Consider the following 25,155-nt stretch of genomic DNA (forward strand, 5'->3'; position numbering starts at 1 on the left):
TTGGAAATACCTGAGTTATGAGTCCAAGAGGCCATTTGTTTCCTGGTACTTGACTGCCTTTGAGTACAACAACACTTCCTAAACTCACATTCGGTTGGCTGGATTGCCACTTGCGATGTAACTGGAGGGTAGGAAGGAACTCTTTCTTCCACTTGTTTGACAGGTGCTGCACCTGACGCCACTGGTATCTGTAAATGTCTGACGCTGTGAAGTTACCAGCTGGAGCCTGAAGAGGGATGATCTTCTGGGTTAGAAGAGCAACTGGGGTCAAGATGAAAGGGTCAGTTGAGTCCGAAGAAACTGGGACAAGAGGTCTATCATAGGCCTGTTGTGATAAACGATAAATCAATTAATTGCACGATAAATTAAACCTATCGACCTCATTTTAATTATCGGCTTTATCGTCTCTTCCTGCCTTTTTTTCTTTCTGTTGATGACACTGAATGAAAAAAGGCTCAACTACGGTGCTCTCCACTGACCCTCCCTTCCTCATTTCCTTAGTGTAATGTCTAGCACACACTACACGATTTTTTGGCCGATTGTCGGCCCATTTTCAAAACCTGAGACCACACATTAGGCGACAGAAATCCTAGGCATAACGGTTCGATCAGGTTTGATTGTGCCGTGTGGTGTCCAGCCACCTGGGCACAAAATAATGGCTACAAGTCCAGTTAATTCATTTTAAAACCAGGCATTATTCAATGCTTTAATAGAATCTACCTGTGATGCATGTGGCTAGAGTCAGCATAAAGTCCTGACTGAATGAAAATCATTATAACCTATTTATGTCACGTTAACGAAGAACAGCTGAAAACTTACCGGGTTTATGAACTGCAGTAGCAATTTGGCTCCAACTCCTCTCCTTGTCATTTCTATATTCTTTGCACGAAATATTGAATTAACATTAATGTTGTTTCCACATATCATCTCCGATGTCCGCTGGACTTCGGGTTGCAGCGTGTCAGCTGTTTGGGATTCTCCTCCGTAATTTCCCCTCAGAAAGCACAGAGGAGCATCCTCGCTTTCTGATTGGCTACCTCTCACATTCAGCGTTAATGCCTCCAGTCGGGGAAACCTCCTGATTTAAATCGGAGCGGCCACGACGATCTACCGTAACACACTACACACTGCAGTATGATCAGTTACGAAATCACCAGCAAGAATCTGAGATCAGCCAACGTTCTAAGATTATCGTAAGGGGAAAATAGGGGCAAAAAAATTGTGTAGTGTGAGCTATTGCATTAGGTAGTCGGATGTGCCCAGCTTCTCTATTTAAGCTATATACTATATAGCCCTTCAGTAATTACAGAAGAGCAATATAGTATACAGACTTCATAATCTGCACTCTTTTGGTTGAATGCAGTATTTATTTCCACTTTCGCTTTATGTTGTTTAATTTTTATTCAAGTACGTTTTTTGTTAATGGAGACTGAGAATCCTTTTTGTTTTTGGTTGTTTTGTTTTAGTTTATTAGTTCCAGTGTTATGTGTTCTTTTGAAAATAAAGTGTATCTACCTATCGCAGGAAATCGCATGCATTATTCGTTATTTCCATGAAATGAGTGTCAAAAGGTCTTGAAACAATATTATCGTTTATCGCAATAATTTTTTAGACAATCACTCAGCAAAATTTATCGTGACAGGCCTAGTCTAGCATTTATAATAGCTGCCACCTCTGCCATAAAGGTGATGAGAACTTCATTTGTGGTCTTGAGAATGAAAAACAGAGTCCAATATTCTCTGGGCCAGGCCTATCATTCTTTCCCATGACCCACCAAAATGGAAAGCATGTGGCGGGTTAAAGGTCCAAGTACATCCATTTTCTTTTAAGTAGGTCTGTAGAACTGCCTTGTCCAAGTTTGAGGGGATTTTCTGTTCCTTACATGCACTGACAAATTGGTACCCCGATCAGAACAAATAGTTTTTACAGGTGGTTTTGGGTAAGTTCTTATGTTTTTGTACACACTTGATCTCTTCAGAATACACAGCCTGTTGTACTGCTCAAATCACAACGGTCTGATCTTGTTTAAACTCATCCACAGTGAGTCCTATCTCACAGTCATGCCAATCACAGCAGTGATTGTGTTTGGTGGAAATTTGAAGTTGTGGATGACATGCAGTAGTCTAGAAAGAGCACGTGTGAGAGATTTCCTGATGGAAAACTTATTGAATCTGTCAGAGCCAAGTTCCCTGGTTGAGATTGTAGTTTTGAGAGTCATTACTTGTGGTCTAACATCTGAGTCCATGTTGGGGTCAACAAGATCATAAGAGTTGTTTGGGAATCTTTAACTTTAGAGCAAAAAATTGGGACCAGTGAACCAATTACTAAGGGGTTGCTTGTATGCAGGAACAGAACGAGTGGCGTGATCCACGGGGTTCTGAGTGCTAGCCAGATGATGCCAATGACTTGGTTGAGAAGATCTGTGGATCCTGGTTACACGGTTACCGACATAAATGTAAAATCTCCTAGTTTCATTATAGATACAACCTAGGACTACTTGACTGTCTGTGTAGAATGTGGTGTAGTCTAGTTTAAAATCAAGTTAATCTGCGACGAGATCTGCAAGCTCCACTGCCAACACAGCAACACTAAGCTCCAATCTTGGTATGGTCTGATCTGGGCGTGGTGCAAGCTTTGGCTTGCCCATAATAAATCCCACTTGACAGTTTTCTTCTGCATCCGTCACTTTTAGATAAGCTACTGCAGCTATGGCTTTTGTAGGCGCGTCCGGAAACACACACAACTCTCTTTTCGTAGCTGTTGAGGGAGAAATGTCTGTGTATGCTCTGGGAATAGTCAGGTCAGTTAGTTCTTTGAGTGATTCCTTCCAGTGTGTCCAGGACTCTTCCATCTCTGGAGGTAATGGAGCATCCCAGTCTCCATTTTCAACTGTAAGTTCACGCAGAATAGACTTTCCTTGTATAGTGACTGGTGCTACAAACCCTCATGGATCATAAAGGCTGTTAATGGTAGATAAAACACCTCTTCTTGTAAAGGGCTTTGTCTCATCTGGTACTTGAAAGGTGAAGCAGTCTCTACTAAGGTCCCAAAGGAGACCTAGACTGCGTTGCATGAGGACTGAATCGGCTTCAAAGTCTGTTTTTTTTACATCTTTAACATGATCTTGGGTAGGAAATGCCTCTAATACTTCCTTTCCGTTGGCTGCTATTTTATGCAGTCTGAGATTTGATTTTGCAAGTGTGTCACGGGTTCTTTGGAGTAGGGACACAGCCATTTCAATGGTGGGAAGAGATTTGAGTCCGTTGTCGACGTAGAAGTCATCTCTGAATCACTGTCTGAATCGCTGCGTAGAACAGACTGATGCAAGCCATATATTGCCATTGCTAGTGATGGGCTATTTCCAAAGACATGGACTCTCATCCTATACTCCACAATATCTTTGGAAATGTCATTGTTGCGCAATCACAGAAAGCACAAGTGTCTCTCTTTTTTACAGTCATATGAAAAAGTTTGGGCACCCCTATTAATCTTAATTATTTTATCTCTAAATATTTGGATGTTTGCAACAGCTACTTCAGTTTGATATATCTAAAAACTGATGGACACAGTAATATTTCAGTGTTGAAATGAGGTTTAATGGACTAACAGAAAATGTGCAGTACACATTAACACAAAATTTGACTGGTGCAAAAATGTGGGTATCCTTATCATTTTATTGATTGAGTACCCTTAACTACTTTTCACTGACTTACTTAAATACAAAACTGGTTTGGTAACCTCATTAAGCTTTGAACTTCATAGCCAGGTGTAGCCAATCATGAGAAAAGGTATGTAAGGTGGCCTATTGCAAGATGTTCTCCTATTTGAATCTCCTCTGAAGAGTGGTGTCATGGGCACCTCATAACACCTCTCAAATGATCTGAAAACAAAGATTGCTCAACACAGTTGTTTAGGGGAAAGATACAAAAAGTTGTCTGAGATTTAACCTGTCAGTTTCCACTGTGAGGAGCATAGTAAGGAAATGGAAGACCACAGGGACAGTTTTTGTTAAGCCCAGAAGTGGCAGGGAAAGAAAATTATCAGAGAAGCAGAGAAGAAGAATGGTGAACTGTCAAGGACATCCCTCAGACCACTTCCAAAGACCTGCAGCATCATCTTGCTGCAGATGGTGTCACTGTGCATCGTTCAACAATTCAGCGTACTTTGCACAAGGAGAAGCTGTATGGAAGAGCAGGGCTTAAAGGGCTCCGGCCGGGGACCGGATTTCCAGCTTTTGACCAAACGGTCCACCTCAACCAAACTGTAGTCTCAGGGCTTAAAGAGCTCCGTCTGGGGGCCAGACTTCCGGCTTTTAAAGCAAGCAAGCATTGGACCAAACGGCCCGCCTTAATTATACTGTAGATAATAGACAAAGATGTCTGCCAATCAGAATTCTAGCTCCCGTGTTCTTGACCAATGACTGTAAAAGAAAAGAAGCGCATGCATTCGGTTCGGCGGTTAAATCAAATGCGATATGAAAGAATATGGAGTTTGTCTCACCCGGTAAAGAAACACGTTTCCTTGAGAAAGGAATTAAAAACCAATTGGCGCTGGGCATGGCTAGAGGAAAGGGTTCAAGACGGGAAGCCGCTGAGCAGTTGGTGTCACAAACTCGCAATGCCTGGAGCTTGTTTTTGTGTCGTGTGCCATAAAAAGCTGCTGTATGCTACGAGCGGCAAGAAGGCTCTCCTGCGACATGATTTAGACAAACCCCACAAAGCTACTGTCCAAGCGCTACTCTACACCTGCACGTTACCTGGAGTTACATCGACGGCAAACACTCCGGCATCCTTCACTGATTGTGTCTGTGAGCAAAAATAAGTTTGTGTGCGTTCACAGCAGAACATGACTTGTCTTTCACAATTTCACAACCATTAGTTAACCTGTGCAAAAAGTTAGCTGAGGACAAAACTGCATTAGCTAAACTCTCAATGTCAAATCGACATGTTAGCTATTTAAGTACACATGGCCTGGCCCCTCAACTTAAAAAAGTTCTGTCGGAAAAACTGAAAGATGCAATGTTTTCTTTGAATATTGATGAGTCAACCAACTGCAACATGGACAGAATTCTGAATGTGCTTGTATGCCATTTTGATGAAGACCATAAAAAAGTTATTACTCAGCATTTAGTCAGCAAAAAAGTAAACATTACAACAGCAAATATTCTTTTGGACACACTAAGAGACATTCTCGCTTCAAACAATCTTAAATGGAGGCAAGTCGTCAGCATTCTTATGGACAATTGTAATGTCATGAGAGGTACAAAAGGAGGACTTGAAACGCATGCTTGTAAAGAAAACCCCTTCTTGTTGAATATTTCTGGAGACACCGTGCACATGATGTCCAACACTGCAACGGCCCTTTTAATCAATTTGGCACAGAAATACAGGATTTCTGCTCAGACATTTACTATGACATTGATTGATCTCCAAAAACAAAAGGAGATTTTTGCTGAATTTCAGAGTTTACTGCATTTGCCCCCAAAGAGTCTGGTACGACCAATAAGCAGCAGATTCTTACAGATGCTGGACGTGTGCACCAGAGTGGATGAACTGATGGATGTTTTGGTGCTCTGTTACTACCACGTGCTGCCACCTAACAAACACCACAAATACAGGTAATATGAACTATGGTATATGAACTATCACATAAAACTGATATTTGTAGTCAGTTTGATGTGATATTTTTTGAAGATACAGCTGTTTGAGAAAAAGAAACCTTGTAATGTTTAAGCTGCCTCCTCGTCTGCAACCACAGCCTCTTCCTTGTCTGCAGCCACAGCCTCCTCCTCGTCTGCAGCCACAGCTGCTTCTACAGCAGCTCAAACTTCATCCAGGGCACTTAGCCACCATGCTCATCAAAGTCAACCATCAAAGTCAACCAAAACAACTTCTAGATCTGTTAAAACTATGTTCTTGGCAAATAGACTCTTAGCCCCCTCTGCTGCTCCAGCCTGGCCCCATGGTCACATTAGAGCATCATCTGGAACAACTAGTATCCTTCACTCATCTTCAGAAACTGTTCTTGGACCACCCATTTTCTCTAGCCAACCAAAACTACTGGGTCAACAAGAACTGTCCTTTCTACACCCTCAGCCTCCAAAGTAGCAGCGATTAAAGATTTCTCTTTTCCAAATCCAACCAAAAGTGTCTCTGTTAAAAATTCAAAAAGAAATGGTTTGAATCTCTTACAGGACTATGTTTATGATTAAAAAACAAACAAACATTAAGTCCTTAAGTCAGCTTTGTGTAACTTATTCATTTAGTTGGTAATGTTGCATGTTCTAAATTACTTGCAAAAACATTGACTGAAAGGACTCTTATGAGCATTCTGGAACTAATTTAGTAGGATAGGTTGGTAAATGGACAGCTGCTGAGATGATCTGTATTAGGTGATAAATTTAATTGCTGATTTTTTTTGCCCATCATTCATTGAAGAGAGGAGATTTTATATTTATGTAGCACGTTTCTGACAACGAGGTAAATCAAAGTGGTAGAGAAAGGCTAAAGTAAAGTCCTAAATAAGACATTGATTTCCCCAAAAGAAGACCGTGGTTCCTAAAATTATAGGGAAAGATGCCGTTGAAGAGTCAGGGAGTTGAAGGTAGAGATGATTGAACCATGTGAGGGTTGGAACTCTGAAGGTTCTGAGCTGCACAAAATTTTGTTAAGGTGCGGGATGCAAAGGTGGGGGATTTGAGAAATAACATTGATTGGATGTCAGAATGACCTGCTGAAAAACCAGAGTTAATGATGGCTGCTAGATAAAGTGACGAAAAAGGCCTGGCACGTGCGCGAAGAACGTGTTGCCCTTGCGTGTGAGGGACCACTGAAGGAGGGGAGCCAGATGAACTAGCTGGCTGAATGTCAGAGAGGTAAGAAAAGCGCAAGTAAGCTCGAAGCGCGGCTGAAAAGCTGAAGAGCCCGGCTTTGTTGGTGCTTTTGAAGGACCTCTTCTGAGGTGATTGGCTGGAGTGGCTGCGTGCCGGTGCTTGTTGATCGAAGCGAGGGCGTGGTAATAGAAGCGGCCGACGAGTTGATTGGAGTCTTCCCAGCTTGAATTTATGCTTTTAAGCTTCCATAACTACTCCCAGGACCTGAGCTGATGTTGATAGACTTGATTGGTTCCGCTGTTCGATCTGTTGTGCACATGCTTAGTGTTAGAAGCGCCTAACATGTTGAAACTAGTGAGTCATTTTGCGCCTTGCCATGAGAAAATATAAGTTTTCACGACTTTGGCTTGATGACCAGGTGACAGAGAAGCACTTTGTAAAGTATGCAGGAAAAAATATAAATCTGATCTGGAACGGCATGACTGTGATCAAACCGAGCGTAGCATCTACCGTTCATTAGCAGTGGATTCCTGCGCAGGGGAGCAGATCCCTATTTAATTTTTTGGTGCAACATTAAGCTCAGCTATGACCATAAGTATTGCCGTCACACCTCAGCAGAAAGCTGACGGGTGGCGCAGACAGGCAGCAGACCTTACTGACACCATTAACGTCAGAGCTGAGCTTCTCTGGTGCCTGAACACCACTGCTACTAATGTAAGCTAAATAACATCACCAACTGCAACACAAACAGATGGCAGAGGGAACATGAGTCAAAATTGAAATTCTAATGCTGTTTTAGGAAAAGTAGTAAAATTTTACCTGTACACGATTCGTCCCCACTTTGACAACAGTGGGGAGACTGTTGTTAACTGCAACCAGGTAGACATGACCTGTTGGGGGAGTCTTATCAGTCAAACCTCTCAGCAGAGCAGAAGAGAACAGTGGCTGATTTTCAAACCTCTGCTGAGGTAGATGAGATAGGGGGATAAGATTGGCTTCACATGTAAGTATTGGTCAATCACCGATCTTCCAAAATGGAAGAAATCGGTGCTGATAAATCAACTGGCCGATAAATCGGTGCACCCCGAGAATTCACTGCTCCCCTAAAAGACAATGCTGCGAGATTTTGTGTGGGTAGTAAAAATATTGTAGAGGTAGTAAATATAGATGATAAAAGGTAGTGAATTCAAGTCTAGAATTCTTGCATAAACTTTGTTGTGATATGAATATTATGCCATATTGCACATCCCTAGTGCATGTTAGGGGTTGCATGACTGCATATTTTTTTAAAGTCAAAGTCAACATGATGAAAGTTGAGTCAACTTTAACTTCTTGCTTTGAGGTCATATAAACGCAAGAAAGGAGTCTTCACAGTCATTCACAGGCTTTTCTAGGCCATATATATGGTCTAGAAATCTGACAACACAAAGCTTCAACCAAAGCCTATTATGCAGATTAAAATAATCATATTGTAAATAAGCATCAGCATAGAAGTAATGCAACTCATCAGAAAACTGCCTGTTTCCCCAGCCTCCCTTTGACATGAACCAGCCCCCACCTCCCTGTCCTCCATGGAACAGTCATGAGGGAATGTGGAACGAGCAGAGAGACCCAGGAAACTGGAGTGGAGGTCCTCCGAGAGATGGAGGCCCCTGGAGCGGGCCAGGAGGTTCTGAGCCGGGTCCCCCGTCTTGGAATTCATTTGATCAGCAGCTCCCCTGGGGGAACCAGACTGATCAGCCTCCATGGGGCCAAAGAGAGCCCTCATTTCCACCACGAATGCAGGTATGTATTGGCTTTATTTTGGTTCCATTTCCTTTAAGTCACAGTGTAAACATTGTTGAATGTATGCTATTTAGTCAGTGAGTTTGGGGCCTCATGTATAAAGCATGCGTACGCACAAAAAATGTGCGCCACCATATTTTATGCACAAGACAGCGTGTATAAAAATGAACGTGGCGTGAAAGTTTGCGTAACTGTACGCAAACCTTTTATTTGACATGAAAATGTGCAGCAGCCACGCAAACTTTTTTTGTGGACAATAACAAACTACAAAGCGCCAAAATTGACCTAACTACACTGATACGTGACTTCATTTATTCATGTAGACCAGGGGTCCCCAAACTTTTTTCTGCGAGGGCCACATAACTTTTCCTTTCTCTGGTGGGGGGCCGGAGACAGTTTGTAACAGAAAAAGTGTGACGATTGCAGGAGTGCCTAAATGTAAAAATTTATTGTTTTCCAGAAAGCACAATCAAATAACCCTCTCTGGGTTCTTCACAGAAAAAAATCCAGGAAGGATTATAGTCCGTATTTTCCGAACTATGAGCCACAACCCCAAAGTTTTTTTTTTTTTTTTTAAACCAGTAAACATACACACATAAGCCTCAGATATCTCTGCCACTTCTAGGTTTTCCACAACGATGCAGCAGCAGCAGAGGGGGGCAGACACCCAAAATTTGAGTCATAACAGGTCAATTGAATATCACATTTATTACGGTTGAAAAAGAAAAAGTAGCCAAGATTAGATTTAACAGAACTTATTACGGTAGTTTCCGAACGGTAACTGTAACAGTAAAAGTGCTGATCCTTCGTGTCTGCTATAGCATGTGCTAAATCAGTGGTCCCCAACCTTTTATTACCGCGGACCGGTCAAGACATTGGCGGGGGGGGGTGTAAAGTCAGATAAGGCTTCTGCATGTTTGTGTTCCCACTAAATCCTGAATATGCCCAATTTGGGTTGTCTGGGCCCTTTTATCGCAGCCTGTGGGGTTTTCCCTGACTGGGAACGAAAATACGACCTGTTGAATGTGACAGGTAGCCAATCAGAAAGCGGCGACGTAAGAACAGAGGGGAATCCCAAACAGCTGATTTCGCGCAACTGAGAGTCCGGTGGATATCGGAGATGATATGTGGAAATGTTTATTATTAAATCTAAAGGTCATTGTTATGTTTATTCAGTTAAAAATGTTAACTATGAAAAACACAGTCACCTCAATATCATAGTGCAGCAAACAGAGCGGCTGCTCCCATCGTCTTTTATCCACCGCCTTTTCTTTTTGTTTGTTTTATCTCTTAAAATGACTCCACAAACTGTCACTTCTCGTCATCCGTGTTTGGTTATTCTAAATTCTCGCTATGTTGGGGAATTTAGAATCCCGATTATCCTCTGGAATCGGGATGTTCGTGACTGGAATCAGTTCCTGCCGTGTGGCTGTACACTAACCGATCGTACTTTTATCAGCTCTGTGGTCACAGAGGTTTGGAGAATCGGCCGACAATTCTTAATTTTTTCCGTCTAAACCAGACTTAAGACTTTCAAGCTCTATTCATCTCCTCTTGACCACTGCCCAAACGCTCTGACTCTGGTCGCTATGGTAACGTTTATATATCCCTTCAAAATAAGAAGCGCCACAAAAACGAACATTTTACTTTCCTGACAATTTTAACTCACGATAATGAGTAACTGGAGTCCTGAGCTTGTTTCTCTGCAACGAGTCGGTTCCATCTGAAAGTGATGAGAGACAATGACACCCGAGCTGTGTTGCTTGAGCACAGCATGCTTGGTCTCTATGTGGCAAAGCAGTTTGAAGCTTCATTGCCTCATTAGCAGCCGGTCGCCGCATGTTACGCAGAGCGGCTTGTAAAGTGGGACTCACCTACCGGTCCGGGATAAATCCATTCTTCTGTCTCTTCTCTGGGCCTTTTCCCCTGCAAAGAAACTTTCCAAAGACATCGGATCTGTTTCTTACTCATTTTGCTGCTTGTGCCTCAATGTTGGCGCGCAAGTAACGGAGACTTCCAATGATTCACTTCCTGCTAAAGAGCCCCCTGGTGGTTGAAGAAAAATCCACATATATCCGGTAGAGGTGGGCCGATCGATCGGTCACCGATCATAATCGGGCCGATTTTCGTGAAAAAGTGCATGATCGGCGATCATTGGCTCTTGTTGCCGATACCGATCATCTCATTTCGCAGCCTGCCTGTGCAGCCGGTCTCCTCTTTCCTTCACACTGTGCAAACGCGCAGCAACAAATCCTAAGCGATGTGTAACTATAACGCACTGAGTGAATGGGGAAGTTTGCGTGTTGCGGCGGAAAATTGAAGCACGTCAAAATGCATCAACACAACGAAGCTAATATGACATAAAAACAATGTCAATAAATTTATTTTCCTTTTTTTCTACTGGGAATTTTTTTTCTTAAAAATTTATTATTTTGATTTTTTATGAGGTGAACTTATGTGCCCTGAAAATACCTTTTAAATAAATATATAATTATTATTACAATAAGTACTTGTACTGCTGCAAACAAGTACCGTTGCCATGATTATTGCTTCAAATGGTGGCAACCTTCCGGGTATTTATACTAATATGTATTTATGGGTGGTGACAGAGTGGACCAGCAGCTGCGCTCCATTTCCCGCAAATTAAGATTTTTAAAGAAACAGTGAGCAAGTATGTGCGTACATACAGCTTTATACATCTGAATTTTTTTGTGCGCCGCACTTTTCTAAATTTGTCCATACGCTAAGTTTTAGTGTGAAAACTGCTCACTCTTTTATACATGAGGCTCCTGGAGTCTGCCTGAATGGAGAAACCTTTTAGGCAGACTATCAAGGCATTCTAGCAGAGTTACAGAGAAAAGTTTTACTTTTCACTGACAGCCTTTGACCTTTTAAGCTTTGTTTTTTTTTTTTTTTTTGGGCACTTTTGACGTTCATGTAATAGGTTTTATTTTCACATGCTAATGGCACAAATTGTTATTAAAGACTTTAATAGCAGAATTCTGTCAGCCTTGATATTATATCTCTGCTGTTTTTTTTTTTGTTTTTTTTAAATAACCGTTTTCCATGTTGTAATTCTTAGAGACCTCCCCATTTCAGAGGACCTTTTGCTCCACACCAGCAGCCTCCCCCATTTAACCAGCTCCCACCACCCCCTCACAATTTTGGAAGATTCCCACCTCGCTTTGTGCAGGAAGACTTTACTCCCAGACATCACTATGACAGACCGCCTTACACCTCACATCGCTTTGACTATCCTCAGGGTGGAGAATATCCTGGAGGTCAGTGACAGTAATTCTACCTCTCTTGTTCTATATCTTTATAATTATGTTGATTAATTTCAAAATAAACTCTGTTCGGCAGATATGCCAGGTCCTCCACTTCACCACCACCCCAACCAACGAATGCCTCCACCAGCTATAGGAGCCGATCATCCTCCGTGGGGTACAGGCCAACACCCAGACTTTGGCCCACCTCAACATGGGTTCAATGGCCACTCCCCTCACATGCGCCATCGACAGCATCCCGTTCAAGATGACCCAAGTCTGGTTCCAAACGTACCCTATTTTGACCTGCCAGCAGGTCTAATGGCTCCATTGGTCAAGGTACGTTAGTTGATTCTGAATTTGGGACAGTGGTAGGGTAGTAGTAGGGGAGTTTCGATGCCATATTTTTCTGGACAGAGTACAAGTACTTCAGTTTAAGATGCCAATATCGATACCGATATCGACACCAATATATCGATACAATAACTTTTGAAAACAAAATAATTTTATTTAAAACATGGTGACTCTTGTTTTTAAGACTACAGTCCCTTTGACTGTTTTAACAAAAAAATAGAGCAATACATATAATTTAGCTTTCAAATTCCCTGAGGGACTAATAAAGTTCATTCATTCAATCACTGTGTAAAATTACTCATAAAAAGACAACTTTTTTGCTAAAACTTAGATGTGTAACCTGATCCGAAATTCAGTCCGACCCAAATTGTTTGGCCTGATGTTCGGGTCAGGCTTCAGTGGCACATTTAATTAGCCTGCAATACATACACAGAGAATGCACAGTCAACTTGTATTAATCTACTTATTATAGTTTAAATAGAGGAGTAGGTAGCTTACCCTGTTGAGGTTCAGGTGTCTGTAACAAAAGCAGTGCGGACAACTGCATTTAATGTTAATTTATTCATTAACAATAAATGCACATCAGCTCCACCGCTCCACTTATCAGAGTATCATCTCTGATCTGTATGCTATCTGAGAGCAAATAGCGGCGTGTTGAGGAATTATGGACCAGAGGCTTTGGAGCACGTCTAGCGCTTCTGATCCACTACAGCAGTACTTCTTAAATAGTGGATCGCGCCCCCCATGGGGGCGTGGTTAGGGGTTCGGAGAAGCAGGATTTAATAATTGTCTTTATTCATTGCTTAACCTCCTGCAAGCCTCCTGCTACTAGGTGGCCGCTGTGTTCAAATCAATCAACAAACTGCCTGTTCAAGCAAGTAGAAATAGCCTATGCAGCACTGTTGTGAGCAGAGCTGGGGATACAATCGCAGATGTTTTGAAATATATCTATTGTCATATAGAGAGATGGAGAAGTTTTATAGTGAAAAGAAAAAGGCGACAGAGGTCAGTAAAGCAAGTGTGATGGAGTTTTATGACCAGGCTAAGAGATTTTTTTCAAATACAAGAATAAAGTCATAATATTATGAGAACTAAGTCATATTAGCAGAATAGTTTTAATATCAACAGAATAAAGACTCAATATTGCCAGAAGAAAGTCGTTAAATTATGAGCAAAAAGTAATTTTAAGAAGAAAAAAAAGCTTCATTAGAATGATTTGTGGTGTGACCAGCTCTTTTTATTTCGTTGAAATAAAAAGTTCTTTAAACAGTCATTTCAAAGTCCTGCAGGTGATAATTTGATTCTGATGTGTTAAAAGATTAAGTATTTCCTTATAGCAATTATAACTTTCCCAGACTCTCATTATTCTTCATTTTAGTGCAGTGTGGTGAACAGTCATCAGAAAATTACGACTTTATTCTCATACAACTTTACTCATATTAAAAACACAAACCAAAAAACTTACTCTATCATAAAGCAGATAGCTGTACCTCACAGAAAAAGACCAGGAAATAGATTATATTTTTACTGTTAATGCAAAATGTTATGCACTTTTCATCTCATGACTGCTCATATATCATGTGAAATATAAGCAGTATTGCTGCAAATTTTTCACAATAAAAGTAAAAAAACTGAACACCTTGTGAAAAACGCTAAGCTGAAGAAGCTGACTAGTACCCAATTGAAAAGTAAAACTTTAAAAAAATATTTTACTGTGTTAAGTCTAAAAACACTCATCCCAGTGAAACACTTACACATTTTCTCTTTCAGACTTAGTAGTCTTGATTACTGAACTTGGTAATTGTTTTCAGATTCAGACCAATAAAAGATCTGTTTTTGATAATCAGGTCATATGTACAAACCAGTGGCTCCAGCATTAGCTGGAGCCACTGGTTTGTACAGAAAATATGATTAAATATCAGATTCGCAATAGTTCAATTCTTTGGATGGTAGGGCAACAGTGCACTGAATGGAGTGTTTGCATTCAGAGTGTCTTCTATTATAGCACAGTGTTTCTTAACCCTTTTTGGGCCAGCGCCCCCCTATTCGTTATCCAGATCCCTTACCGACCCCCATATAAGAAATTTAATTCTACTTTGCACAGAATATTATTTTATTGTTAATATTGCTATCACTATTGTTGATGTTTTGATTTTTATGGTTGTTTCTGTATTTATCATTAAAAATAATTTCCCAGAGAACAAAAAAGCCATGTGAATAGAAATTATTTTTAGAGGTGTCTACAAAAAATGTAATGGACATTCAACTTAAAATCGGTAGGCCTAACAGCAGCCAGTCAGAGTGGAAAACATATTCCAATATAATATATATCTTTATATTATTTTACCTTTTGTCTGAAAACAAAGTCTGTTCTTGCCAGTCCTCTGTATTAATTATTGCTCGAAAAGTCTTGCCATACCAGTTTATTCCTCTGTATTTAATTTAGTTTCTTAGTTTATTCTTACATTTTGTTCTTCATGCATTTTCATTCAGTTTTCTTTGATTAGTATTGTCCTCTCTTGGTTTATTGTTGTTCTCTTTAGTTTCTTTCCTGTTGCTAGTTTAATTTTGTTTTTACTGACGCTCACAACCTGTAATCTTCACTCATCACCTGCTGTGCCGCTTAATCATCATGTGTTTCACCTTATTTGACACTCATATTGATTTTTCACTGTTAAGCGTCTGTTTTTATGCCCTGATTCACGTCTAGTTTGTCGCTCCGTTCTATGTCCCGGTTCTCCTGTTTCTGAGTTTTGCACAATGTGCGCATCTTTTTTTCTTCTTTTTTTTTTTTTTACCCCCCTCCGGTTTCAGAGCGGTTGGGAAGCGTATCGATGGAAAAAAGCAGATTCACGTAAGCTTTTTAAAACAACTGAAAAAATCCCGATATATCTGATGATTGAAATTCAAAAGTGCTGTGATACTACCGTTTCATACCAAACCACTTACAGCGCTGATATTAACTGTATAAAATGAACGCTGTCTATCGTGGTATCCACCCATGGAAGGATTTTTAGGCCCGACCAGCTAAGTGCTGCGAAGGCCTCTTGTTTATTATTATTATTTAAATGGGCTCATTTTTCAGAGGGATACATAGTGAGAGTATCATGATTTTAGTCATTACATGTTTATCAGAGTGATATTCCGTTGTCCTTCCATGAAAATGTGCAGCATTCAGACGAACATTAAAACACTTAATATAAGTTACTGCTTTGACATGATCATAGTACAGATAAAACATATGTACAAAAATCCTCAATAAAACATAAAATATTTTAAAATCAGACACCAGACAAGTGAATCACAGCAATGTCATCAGACGGTGTAATGCTGACCTGATGTGGTGAAGCTACTAGTAGCAGGAGCGCGGAGCTGTGCCAAGAAGCTAACAGAAACACTGAAGAGAAGAAGAGCTGTCATGCCATGAATACAATTGCAGCCAAGCATGTTTTAATGTTACACAATACAGTTTCAGCAAGTTGCTCAAAGTCTAAACTGGTATTGTTGTGTATTTAAGGTGTAATGTTTATCTTCAAGCAAACGCCCCCCAAAGGAATCCCAGCGCCCCCCTTTTGTAAAAATTTCTGCCAGCGCCCCTTGCCGTCTTCTGAACCGCCCCCATTGAGAAATGCTGTTATAGCAGATCCTGATGTTATGATCTGCTATAATAATATCACTTCTGAAATATTACCACCTGCAGTTTGCTTATCGCCATGGTGTTGGAGTAGAAGATGCCATCAATACACCTGCTTCAAATATCCACTATCATCTGGACAAAGTAGGCAGCACTGTGAGGATCATGTTCTTTGATTTCTCCAGTGTATTTAACATTGCATTTTAACAATTTCTGACAAAACAGTGAAGGCCTCAACAATTACCTGGATCTATATCTACTTGACTAACAGACCAGTTAGTGAGACTGAAGTTAGTGTGTCTAACCAGGTGGTCAGTACCACAGGAGCACCACAGTGCACTATGCTCTTACCATTCCTTTTCACTCTGTACGCTTCAGACTTCTGTCATCTCCAGAAATTCTCAGATGACTCTGCAGTTGTCGGTGTATCAGAGATTTGATTTAACATGATTTACCACAGCATTTAGTTTCCCTTTTGGGTCAATAAAGTATTTTTTAATTTGAATTTGATTTCAAAAACTTAATCAGAGAAAAAAAAAAGTAAATGTGTTCAATTTGATGACATAACTTTTCAGTGTGGGATTATATTTTTTTCTTTTATTACAATATGCTAATCAGCAGGTATTGAAGCTTACATTAGTATGATCTGCTATAATAATAACATGGCACAGTTCTGCTGCTTGTGTGAATGTTCTGCATACATTCCTGCCCTGGTCAGACTAACCAAACCAGAGACTCTGCAGCTCCAGGTTTTGCACCTGAAACTGCAGAATCTTGGAAATAACAACTCCTTGTTAGAAAATATGATTCATAAAACCAAAACCGTTGAAAGTAACATGAGCTATGCAAGCAAGTGGTGCGATAATATTCCAGAAGCAGTTTGTTTTGCAGCTTAAAGTGTGGCTTAAATCTATATATGGTAACTGCAGGAAATCAGAATACGGTATATACCAGATGTGAATAAATCAGTTTGTATGGATTTTTTTCTGTCTGATCTTCAAAAGATATCTTTTGCATTTTATTAAAGTTTTGTTGATTTTTAACTGCTGACTATCTAGCAGGAGTGAAATGTTTTCTTTTTTTGGAGAATCAGTTAATAATTTAGTGGTGTGTTACCACCACCAGGCATAAACAGTGGTTTAGCCCTTGAGTTGAACCGCAGCACAGGAGAAAATCCAGCAGAACAGTGCTATTGATTTGGAGTATTGGCTTGTTTTTATAAGTACGAGTATGAGTCCTTGATGCTGGTATCGGGCCAATACTGCGATATGTACTGGGACACCAGTAGTAAGATTTTCTGTAGATCTGTTGTGGAGAGTGCAGTCTGTTCTGCCATCAGTTTTGCTCCATTGAAGGCTGTATAACTCACAATCCTTGTGCTGTCTTTACACAGCTGGAAGACTGTGACTATAAACCGTTGGACCCTAAGGACATTAGGTTACCCCCTCCTATGCCGCCCAGTGATCGGCTACTAGCTGCTGTGGAGGCTTTCTACAGCCCTCCTTCACATGATCGACCTCGAAACAGGTATGCATGTCTTAGCTTTGATTTTAAGAGGACTTCAAGTAAACCATGAAGGGTCTCCAAACATAAAGTAGACAAAGTAGGTGCTTTACTGTACTTATCTGTTAGAATAACTCAGAAATGTCAGAAACTTTAGATCATTTTAAAAGACCAAAAAAGATCCACCATGTGCAACAGCAAAAACAGGAAGTAATGCAACATACCTTACTTACAGTCCTTCAGCAGAAAAATAAAAGTTGGTACTTCTTAACATCTGTCCTTATTGAGTTACAAGCAGACCTCTGTTGGTTTCCATTCACAATACTGCACTCAATGCTGTCACCCCCTACACCCATCCCCTGGTACAACAGATGACCAACTTATCATCTTGGTCCCACAGTTCTCAGTTTTCCCTCCTGATGCATCCATCTGCCTCTTTTAAAAGATGAATCTATCGGCCAACTCAGAGACACAAGTGGACATTACAGTGAAATGGAGCTTCTCCCAACTTTACTGACTTCTTGGACCCAGCAAAGTTGACTTTTTCTCTTACCGCTGGAACCTTTTCAGCCCCTTTCAGCTTCCTTCTGATCAGCTGAAAGGGTCTTAAATGTATTCAGGTTGTTTTAAGTAAATGCAGTGAAGTAAAGCATTCTCAATTACCCTTTATGTATGAATGGTGTTCTAAAAATAAGCATGACTTTCCTTGAAGTAAACCTTTCAGTGAGTTTAGTATGTTTTTCTTCCAGTGAAGGTTGGGAGCAGAATGGCCTGTATGAGTTCTTCAGAGCCAAGATGAGAGCTAGAAGAAAAAAGGAACAGGAGAAAAGAAACAGGTGGGTCTCTTCTGGATTAGAATCTCTGTTCTACCTATTCAGTTCTTACACAATGAAACCTTAAACTAAAGTTGAACTAATGCAACAATGGAATTGTTTTTTTCTAAAATTAAATAAGGATTGGACAAATTTTAACCATCTTGTTTGTCTTAAATGGTATTTTTGCTCCTGCTGTCAAACTGCTGTCTTGGTGATTTTTTTTTTTAAATTTGTTTATTAATTTATTTTTTTTCCCTTTTAGCAGTCATGGAGGAAGTCGCTCAAGGAGTCGCTCTCGCAGCAGGAGGAGATCATCTTCTCGCTCAAGCTCTCACTCCTCAAAGTCCTCCAGGTCACGTTCTGGTTCATCTCACTCTCGCAGCCGATCCCGCTCCTACTCACGATCCAGGTCTGAACATTCGCATGTCACACACATAGACACACGGATGTTTGTCATGCTGTCTTTGTGGGGACTTTCCATTGACTTCTACATCAAAATTCTAACCATTATATACCTAACCCTAACCTAAACTCAATTCACACTATAGTCCAAAAACTAACCCCTGACCCAAAAACAGCATTTCCCCTTGTGGGGATAAGGAGCAATGGATCCCCACAATATATGTCAGGAAAATAGTCCCCACAATGCATCATATACATAGTACATGCACGCATACGCCTGATACACTCAAGAACATGTCTAGAAACTGATCACCATCAATATTGAGACCATGGATGGATTGAAGTGTGTCAGTGTTAACAGCATTAGTTTTTGATCCTGATCACATTCCGTCCACAAATGCTTGATTTATGATAAAAAAAAAAATTTTTAAATCACCACAAATGATGCGTATAGTGGTTTCAAATTAATTTCTTAATAATCTTGCCTCTGTAGAGTTTAATTAAATTGGACTCTGGACCAATTCTGACTCTTGAGATTGGAGGGGGGAAAAAAAGAGTTCTTCTAATCTAGCGCTTATGCTTCATTCAGACAAAATCTGTGATTATTCAACAATCCTGGGCAGCTGTGATCACTTAAATCGACATTTCGGAACATAAACTCTTAGATATTTTAACGTAAAACCTCTTTAGGAAAAAGGCCTGATGAGAAAGTTACCAAGGTTGTAAAAAACTGAAGGTTGTAGTATTTAATCAATACGTTTGAATTCAAAATCTATAAAGTTTGTGATATTCAGTGTAGATGGCAGTGAAATGTCTGTCTGTGTGGGTGGGTACCTACATAGGCAGTGATGTCAGTAACGCGGTACTCTAAAAAAGTGGGTAGGACCACTTTCTTCAGTAGCAAATAATCTAACGCATTGCTATTTGAAATCCAGTAATAAGATCAAAGTTACTTATTCAAATCACTGTGTTGCTATTTTCTTTAGTAATGTAATTTTATTTTCTCTATGCATCTTGGGGAGTGACCACCCTTTCTATGCGACAGCAGCAGCTGACACAAACGTAAACAATGGAGGGATGATGAGGGAGATGCTCATTTTGTTGCTGGAAAAACAGGAACTGTTTTGAGTTTCTGTCGCCAAGTCCGATTATTATAAGCAGGCTGGGCTTGTTATTTCTAAAGTTGTTTGCAAATTTAATGAGTCGCGGGTTATGGTTTTTGAGCTGGTTTTTGAATGTGAAGTTGCTCATTTGAGCTTGGAAAACAGCAGAGATGCATTATAAGCCCCAGATTTTATCTAACAACCAGGTAGTTTTAGCCAGGCTCTCCCTGTTCATCATTTACCAGATGATCTGTCCCGCTGTGTCTTTGTTAATAAATAATATATATTATTTTGTTAATAATATATGTCAAAGTAATAAATATATTTATAATACCTGTGAATGACATCAAGCTTCGTGTTATGCTCCAGAAAACTGCGAACATCGGGATTAATATGAACAGTACAATAAACGTGAAATATGTGCCGTGGGCCATCTGAGTGGTGGAACCACAGGTGGAGTGCTGTGCTGACAGCAATTGTAGGGCCGTAACAGAACCTGTAACCAGGTGGACAGACAATAGTGGAACACACAAATTACTGAAGGTTTTTTTTTTGTTTTTTTTTACTTTTGTAAGATTAAGCAATCTCCCCTTCAGTTCAACCGTATAAGTGGAGACACATTGTTGATGTTACCATGATAAAATAACTTGGAATTAAATAAGTATTGGCAAAGCTCAATATAATTTTTATATATAAGGTGGCGGAGAGTTGTCAAAAGCTGCTGAAAGTTACTTTCCAAATCAAGTAATCAGTAATCTAAGTTATTTTTTCAAGGAGTGATCAGTAATCTGATGAAAGTTACTTTTTCAATGTAACTACCTATCTGTAGGTACATACACATATTTATGTGTGTACATTAGAGGTGTGCCGATCGATCGGTCACCGATCACAATCGGGCCGATTTTCGTGAAAAAGTGCATGATCGGTGATCGGCGATCATTGTCTCTTTTACCGATACCGATCACCTGCTTCTCATTTCGCAGCCTGCCTGTGCAGCTGGTCTCCTCTTTCCTTCACACTGTGCAAACGCGCAGCAACAAATCCTAAGCGATGTGGAACTATAACGCACTGAGTGAATGGGGAAGTTTGCGTGTTGCGGCGGAAAATTGAAGCACGTCAAAATGCATCAACACAACGAAGCTAATACGACATAAAAACAATGCCATACTTGACGGAGTTTGGCTACATCGAGGCTCACTGCAGTAAAAAAGACATACGGACGATCAGATAGCAGGTAAAGCAGCGCACAGCTACAAACACTCACCCGGATTAGCATGACGGTCAGAAAGCTAAACAAATAACCCGCAAAATTATTTAAGTCTTCGAGCTGCGATGTAAGACGCTGGTTCTGCTCTCGGTGTTGAACCGCTGCTACAGGTAGTAATATTTGACAGACGGAGCTTCGCTTCTGCTCCACCTGGTAGTGACTCTCACACCGAACCTGCTTAAAGCTGCAGCATACAACTTAAAAAAATACATTTTACATACGTATTAAAACTTTCGCTGTCCTAACATGAGACAGATAATCTCTGAAAAAATAATCAATCTCCTCCCTGTTCTGCATAATTACTCCGCTCAGTCAGAAACAGCCAATCAGAGCTAGCAGTAATCAGCTTGCCATGCTATCAGGAAGTTTTCATTCAGTAACTCTGGATTGTTTATTGTAATGGATCCTGTTTTTGCCTTTGAATGTCAGGTTTTATACTTGAACTTCTTGGCAATGTTGAGAGGTTTTATTTTGGCTCTTTGCTTTATTTAGCCTCTTCAGAGCCTTCATATGTTTTCAGTCTGTTAAAGATAGTATTATCAATAGCAGTACAATTTGCACAATGCCTGCTTTGTTTAGTTTTCTTCTTGGAAAAAGTTATTAAAAACAAGTTTTTGTCTAAATTAATTTGAATTCATGGTTCCTTTTTCCACATAATGTAACCAGTAGTGTTTATGATAATAATAATTATGTGATCGGTATCGGTGTATCGGCCCTCATGGGTGATCGGTATCGGTATCGGGAGGAAAAAACCTGATCGGCACATCCCTAGTGTACATATGACTGTGTGCAGGTCCAGGAGCCGATCCAGGTCTTCTCGGAGTCACTCTGGCTCCAGATCCAGATCCCACTCAAATTCTCCTACAAAGCGCCGTCGTGGTCCAAAATCCCGGAGCACTTCTCCTTCGTGAGTTCCCTGGCTGTCATCACTTCTCTTCACAGTATGCGCTACAGAATGATACAGATACCAGTCTCTGCTTCTCACTGCAGGTCCACTGCAGGGCTGGGCAGCTCATCATCTAAAATGTCTGCAGACACCAGACTAGGAGAAGAGAATAAGGGCCACCAGTTGTTATTAAAGATGGGTATGCTTATTAATTTCTGTTTACTACAAAAGACAGTTCTGTTTGTACAAAAAAATATTTACATTTTTCTACCAGTACAGCTTACAGCAGGCAGCTTTGCTCTCCTGGAACCTCTAACAGATTTTGTTTTGTGGTATTTTGGCCCCAGGTTGGAGCGGTTCTGGTGGCCTTGGGGCCAAAGAACAAGGTATCCAGGACCCTATCAAAGGGGGAGATGTTAGGGATAAGTGGGACCAGTACAAAGGCGTTGGAGTGTCTTTAGATGATCCATATGAGAACTACAGAAGAAATAAAAGCTACAACTTTGTTGCCCGGATGAAAGCTAGAGAGGAAGGTAATAGACTGTTATTTGTTACAGAACTGTAACAGATGACTTTGTATTCCTACGCCTACATTCTTAACTACATTCTAACATAGCTAGATTTGAAATAAATACTTAACAATGCCTTTTGTTTTTCTTCCCTGTGTCAGTCAATCGGGAAGCTCAGGAGCCTCCATCTACTGACTGAGGCCCTTGGAATTCTGTTTCACTTGGATCTGAAGGCTGAGCTTTATTGTCCAGGATGCTTTCACCTCTTGTAAAGATTTCTCATTGACTAGAAAGAGTGACAGACATCACAGTTGTTCTATTTTAGTGTTAATGTATCTGCATGAACTTCTTTCTTGTTCTTTTCTGGTGTGTTAGACAGAAAGGTTAACTCTAAAGTAACAATGATTGCATGTTCAAGTTTTCTCTTAATACAAAAATCCCAGGTGTAATAAACCAGATCATCAAAACCTTTGTCTTAGTTCCACAGAAGCTTGTCTAAAATGTGTTCTCTATGTGTCCTTTAGTAGCTGTTTCATTTAAATTTGCAAAAGTTGCATGATGACACAAATCAATAAATCCATATTTTGTGTTTCAGAAATCAATTTCTATCAGCAGCAGGGTTCTAATGGTGGAAAGGCACAAAGCCATTCCACTCTTTCAACAATAAATATTAATAAAATAAATGACAGCCTCTGAATCTACTTTTTCAGTCATTTAGAATACTTCGAAGACCTCCTCAATCCCACCAACATGCCTTCCATTGAGGAAGCTGAGCCTGGGGACTCTGGGTTGGGCTCTCCAATCTCTGGTCACCGAGATGGTTAAAATGGTGGCAGGGCCCCGGGGGTAGATGAGATCCGCCTAGAGTTTCTTAAGGCTCTGGATGCTGTAGGGTTGTGTTGGCTGACGCAACTGCAATATCGCATGGACATTGGGGGCAATTCCCCTGGATTGGCAGACTGGGGTGGTGATCCCCCTGTTCAAAAAGGGGGACCGGAGAGTGCGCTCCAATTACAGGGGGGTCACACTCTTAAGCAGTGGTCCCCAAACTACGGCCCGCCTCCACGTTTGGTCCGGCCCCCTGAACAATACCAGAGAGCATTCAGAGTTTTTTTCATTTACCGTATTTTCCGGACTATAAGCCGGATATATGTGGATTTTTCTTCAACCACCAGGAGGCTCTTTAGCAGGAAGTGAATCATTGGAAGTCTCTGTTACTTGTGCACCAACATTGAGACACAAGCAGCAAAATGAGTAAGAAACAGATCCGATGTCTTTGGAAAGTTTCTTTGCAGGGGAAAAGGCCCAGAGAAGAGACAGAAGAATGGATTTATCCCGGACCGGTAGGTGAGTCCCACTTTACAAGCCGCTCTGCGTAACATGCGGCGACCGGCTGCTAATGAGGCAACGAAGCTTCAAACTGCTTTGCCACATAGAGACCAAGCATGCTGTGCTCAAGCAACACAGCTCGGGTGTCATTGTCTCTCATCACTTTCAGATGGAACCGACTCGTTGCAGAGAAACAAGCTCAGGACTCCAGTTACTCATTATCGTGAGTTAAAATTGTCAGGAAAGTAAAATGTTCGTTTTTGTGGCGCTTCTTATTTTGAAGGGATATATAAACGTTACCATAGCGACCAGAGTCAGAGCGTTTGGGCAGTGGTCAAGAGGAGATGAATAGAGCTTGAAAGTCTTAAGTCTGGTTTAGACGGAAAAAATTAAGAATTGTCGGCCGATTCTCCAAACCTCTGTGACCACAGAGCTGATAAAAGTACGATCGGTTAGTGTACAGCCACACGGCAGGAACTGATTCCAGTCACGAACATCCCGATTCCAGAGGATAATCGGGATTCTAAATTCCCCAACATAGCGAGAATTTAGAATAACCAAACACGGATGACGAGAAGTGACAGTTTGTGGAGTCATTTTAAGAGATAAAACAAACAAAAAGAAAAGGCGGTGGATAAAAGACGATGGGAGCAGCCGCTCTGTTTGCTGCACTATGATATTGAGGTGACTGTGTTTTTTCATAGTTAACATTTTTAACTGAATAAACATAACAATGACCTTTAGATTTAATAATAAACATTTCCACATATCATCTCCGATATCCACCGGACTCTAAGTTGAGCGAAATCAGCTGTTTGGGATTCCCCTCTGTTCTTACGTCGCCGCTTTCTGATTGGCTACCTGTCACATTCAACAGGTCGTATTTTCGTTCCCAGTCAGGGAAAACCCCACAGGCTGCGATAAAAGGGCCCAGACAACCCAAATTGGGCATATTCAGGATTTAGTGGGAACACAAACATGCAGAAGCCTTATCTGACTTTACACCCTCCCCGCCAATGTCTTGACCGGTCCGCGGTAATAAAAAGGTTGGGGACCACTGATTTAGCACATGCTATAGCAGACACGAAGGATCAGCACTTTTACTGTTACAGTTACCGTTCGGAAACTACCGTAATAAGTTCTGTTAAATCTAATCTTGGCTACTTTTTCTTTTTCAACCGTAATAAATGTGATATTAAATTGACCTGTTATGACTCAAATTTTGGGTGTCTGCCCCCCTCTGCTGCTGCTGCATCGTTGTGGAAAACCTAGAAGTGGCAGAGATATCTGAGGCTTATGTGTGTATGTTTACTGGTTTAAAAAAAAAAAAAAAAAAACTTTGGGGTTGTGGCTCATAGTTCGGAAAATACGGACTATAATCCTTCCTGGATTTTTTTCTGTGAAGAACCCAGAGAGGGTTATTTGATTGTGCTTTCTGGAAAACAATAAATTTTTACATTTAGGCACTCC

At 40.7% G+C, this 25,155-nt stretch overlaps 1 protein-coding gene across 3 annotated transcripts in view; it reads left to right on the forward strand.

Moving 5' to 3' along the window:
* cherp (calcium homeostasis endoplasmic reticulum protein) overlaps positions 1-23,039 on the forward strand; it is a 48,555-nt gene extending 25,516 nt beyond the window's left edge. For 2 of the 3 annotated variants that reach the window (XM_088005223.1, XM_088005221.1), the window contains 10 exons: positions 8,363-8,617; positions 11,700-11,898; positions 11,981-12,222; positions 17,265-17,398; positions 18,124-18,210; positions 18,452-18,598; positions 21,755-21,868; positions 21,952-22,046; positions 22,195-22,380; positions 22,518-23,039. In XM_088005223.1, the coding sequence (XP_087861349.1) occupies positions 8,363-8,617; positions 11,700-11,898; positions 11,981-12,222; positions 17,265-17,398; positions 18,124-18,210; positions 18,452-18,598; positions 21,755-21,868; positions 21,952-22,046; positions 22,195-22,380; positions 22,518-22,555 (1,497 nt within the window). In that variant the 3' untranslated portion in view covers positions 22,556-23,039. The remainder of the gene's footprint in view (positions 1-8,362; positions 8,618-11,699; positions 11,899-11,980; positions 12,223-17,264; positions 17,399-18,123; positions 18,211-18,451; positions 18,599-21,754; positions 21,869-21,951; positions 22,047-22,194; positions 22,381-22,517) is intronic. The other variant, XM_088005222.1, reaches the window with a different exon arrangement.
* Positions 23,040-25,155: the final 2,116 nt, after the last annotated feature.

Source organism: Poecilia mexicana, unplaced genomic scaffold (assembly GCF_051168715.1).
Source record: "Poecilia mexicana isolate PSO_F unplaced genomic scaffold, ASM5116871v1 scaffold_4, whole genome shotgun sequence".
Taxonomy (NCBI): domain Eukaryota; kingdom Metazoa; phylum Chordata; class Actinopteri; order Cyprinodontiformes; family Poeciliidae; genus Poecilia; species Poecilia mexicana.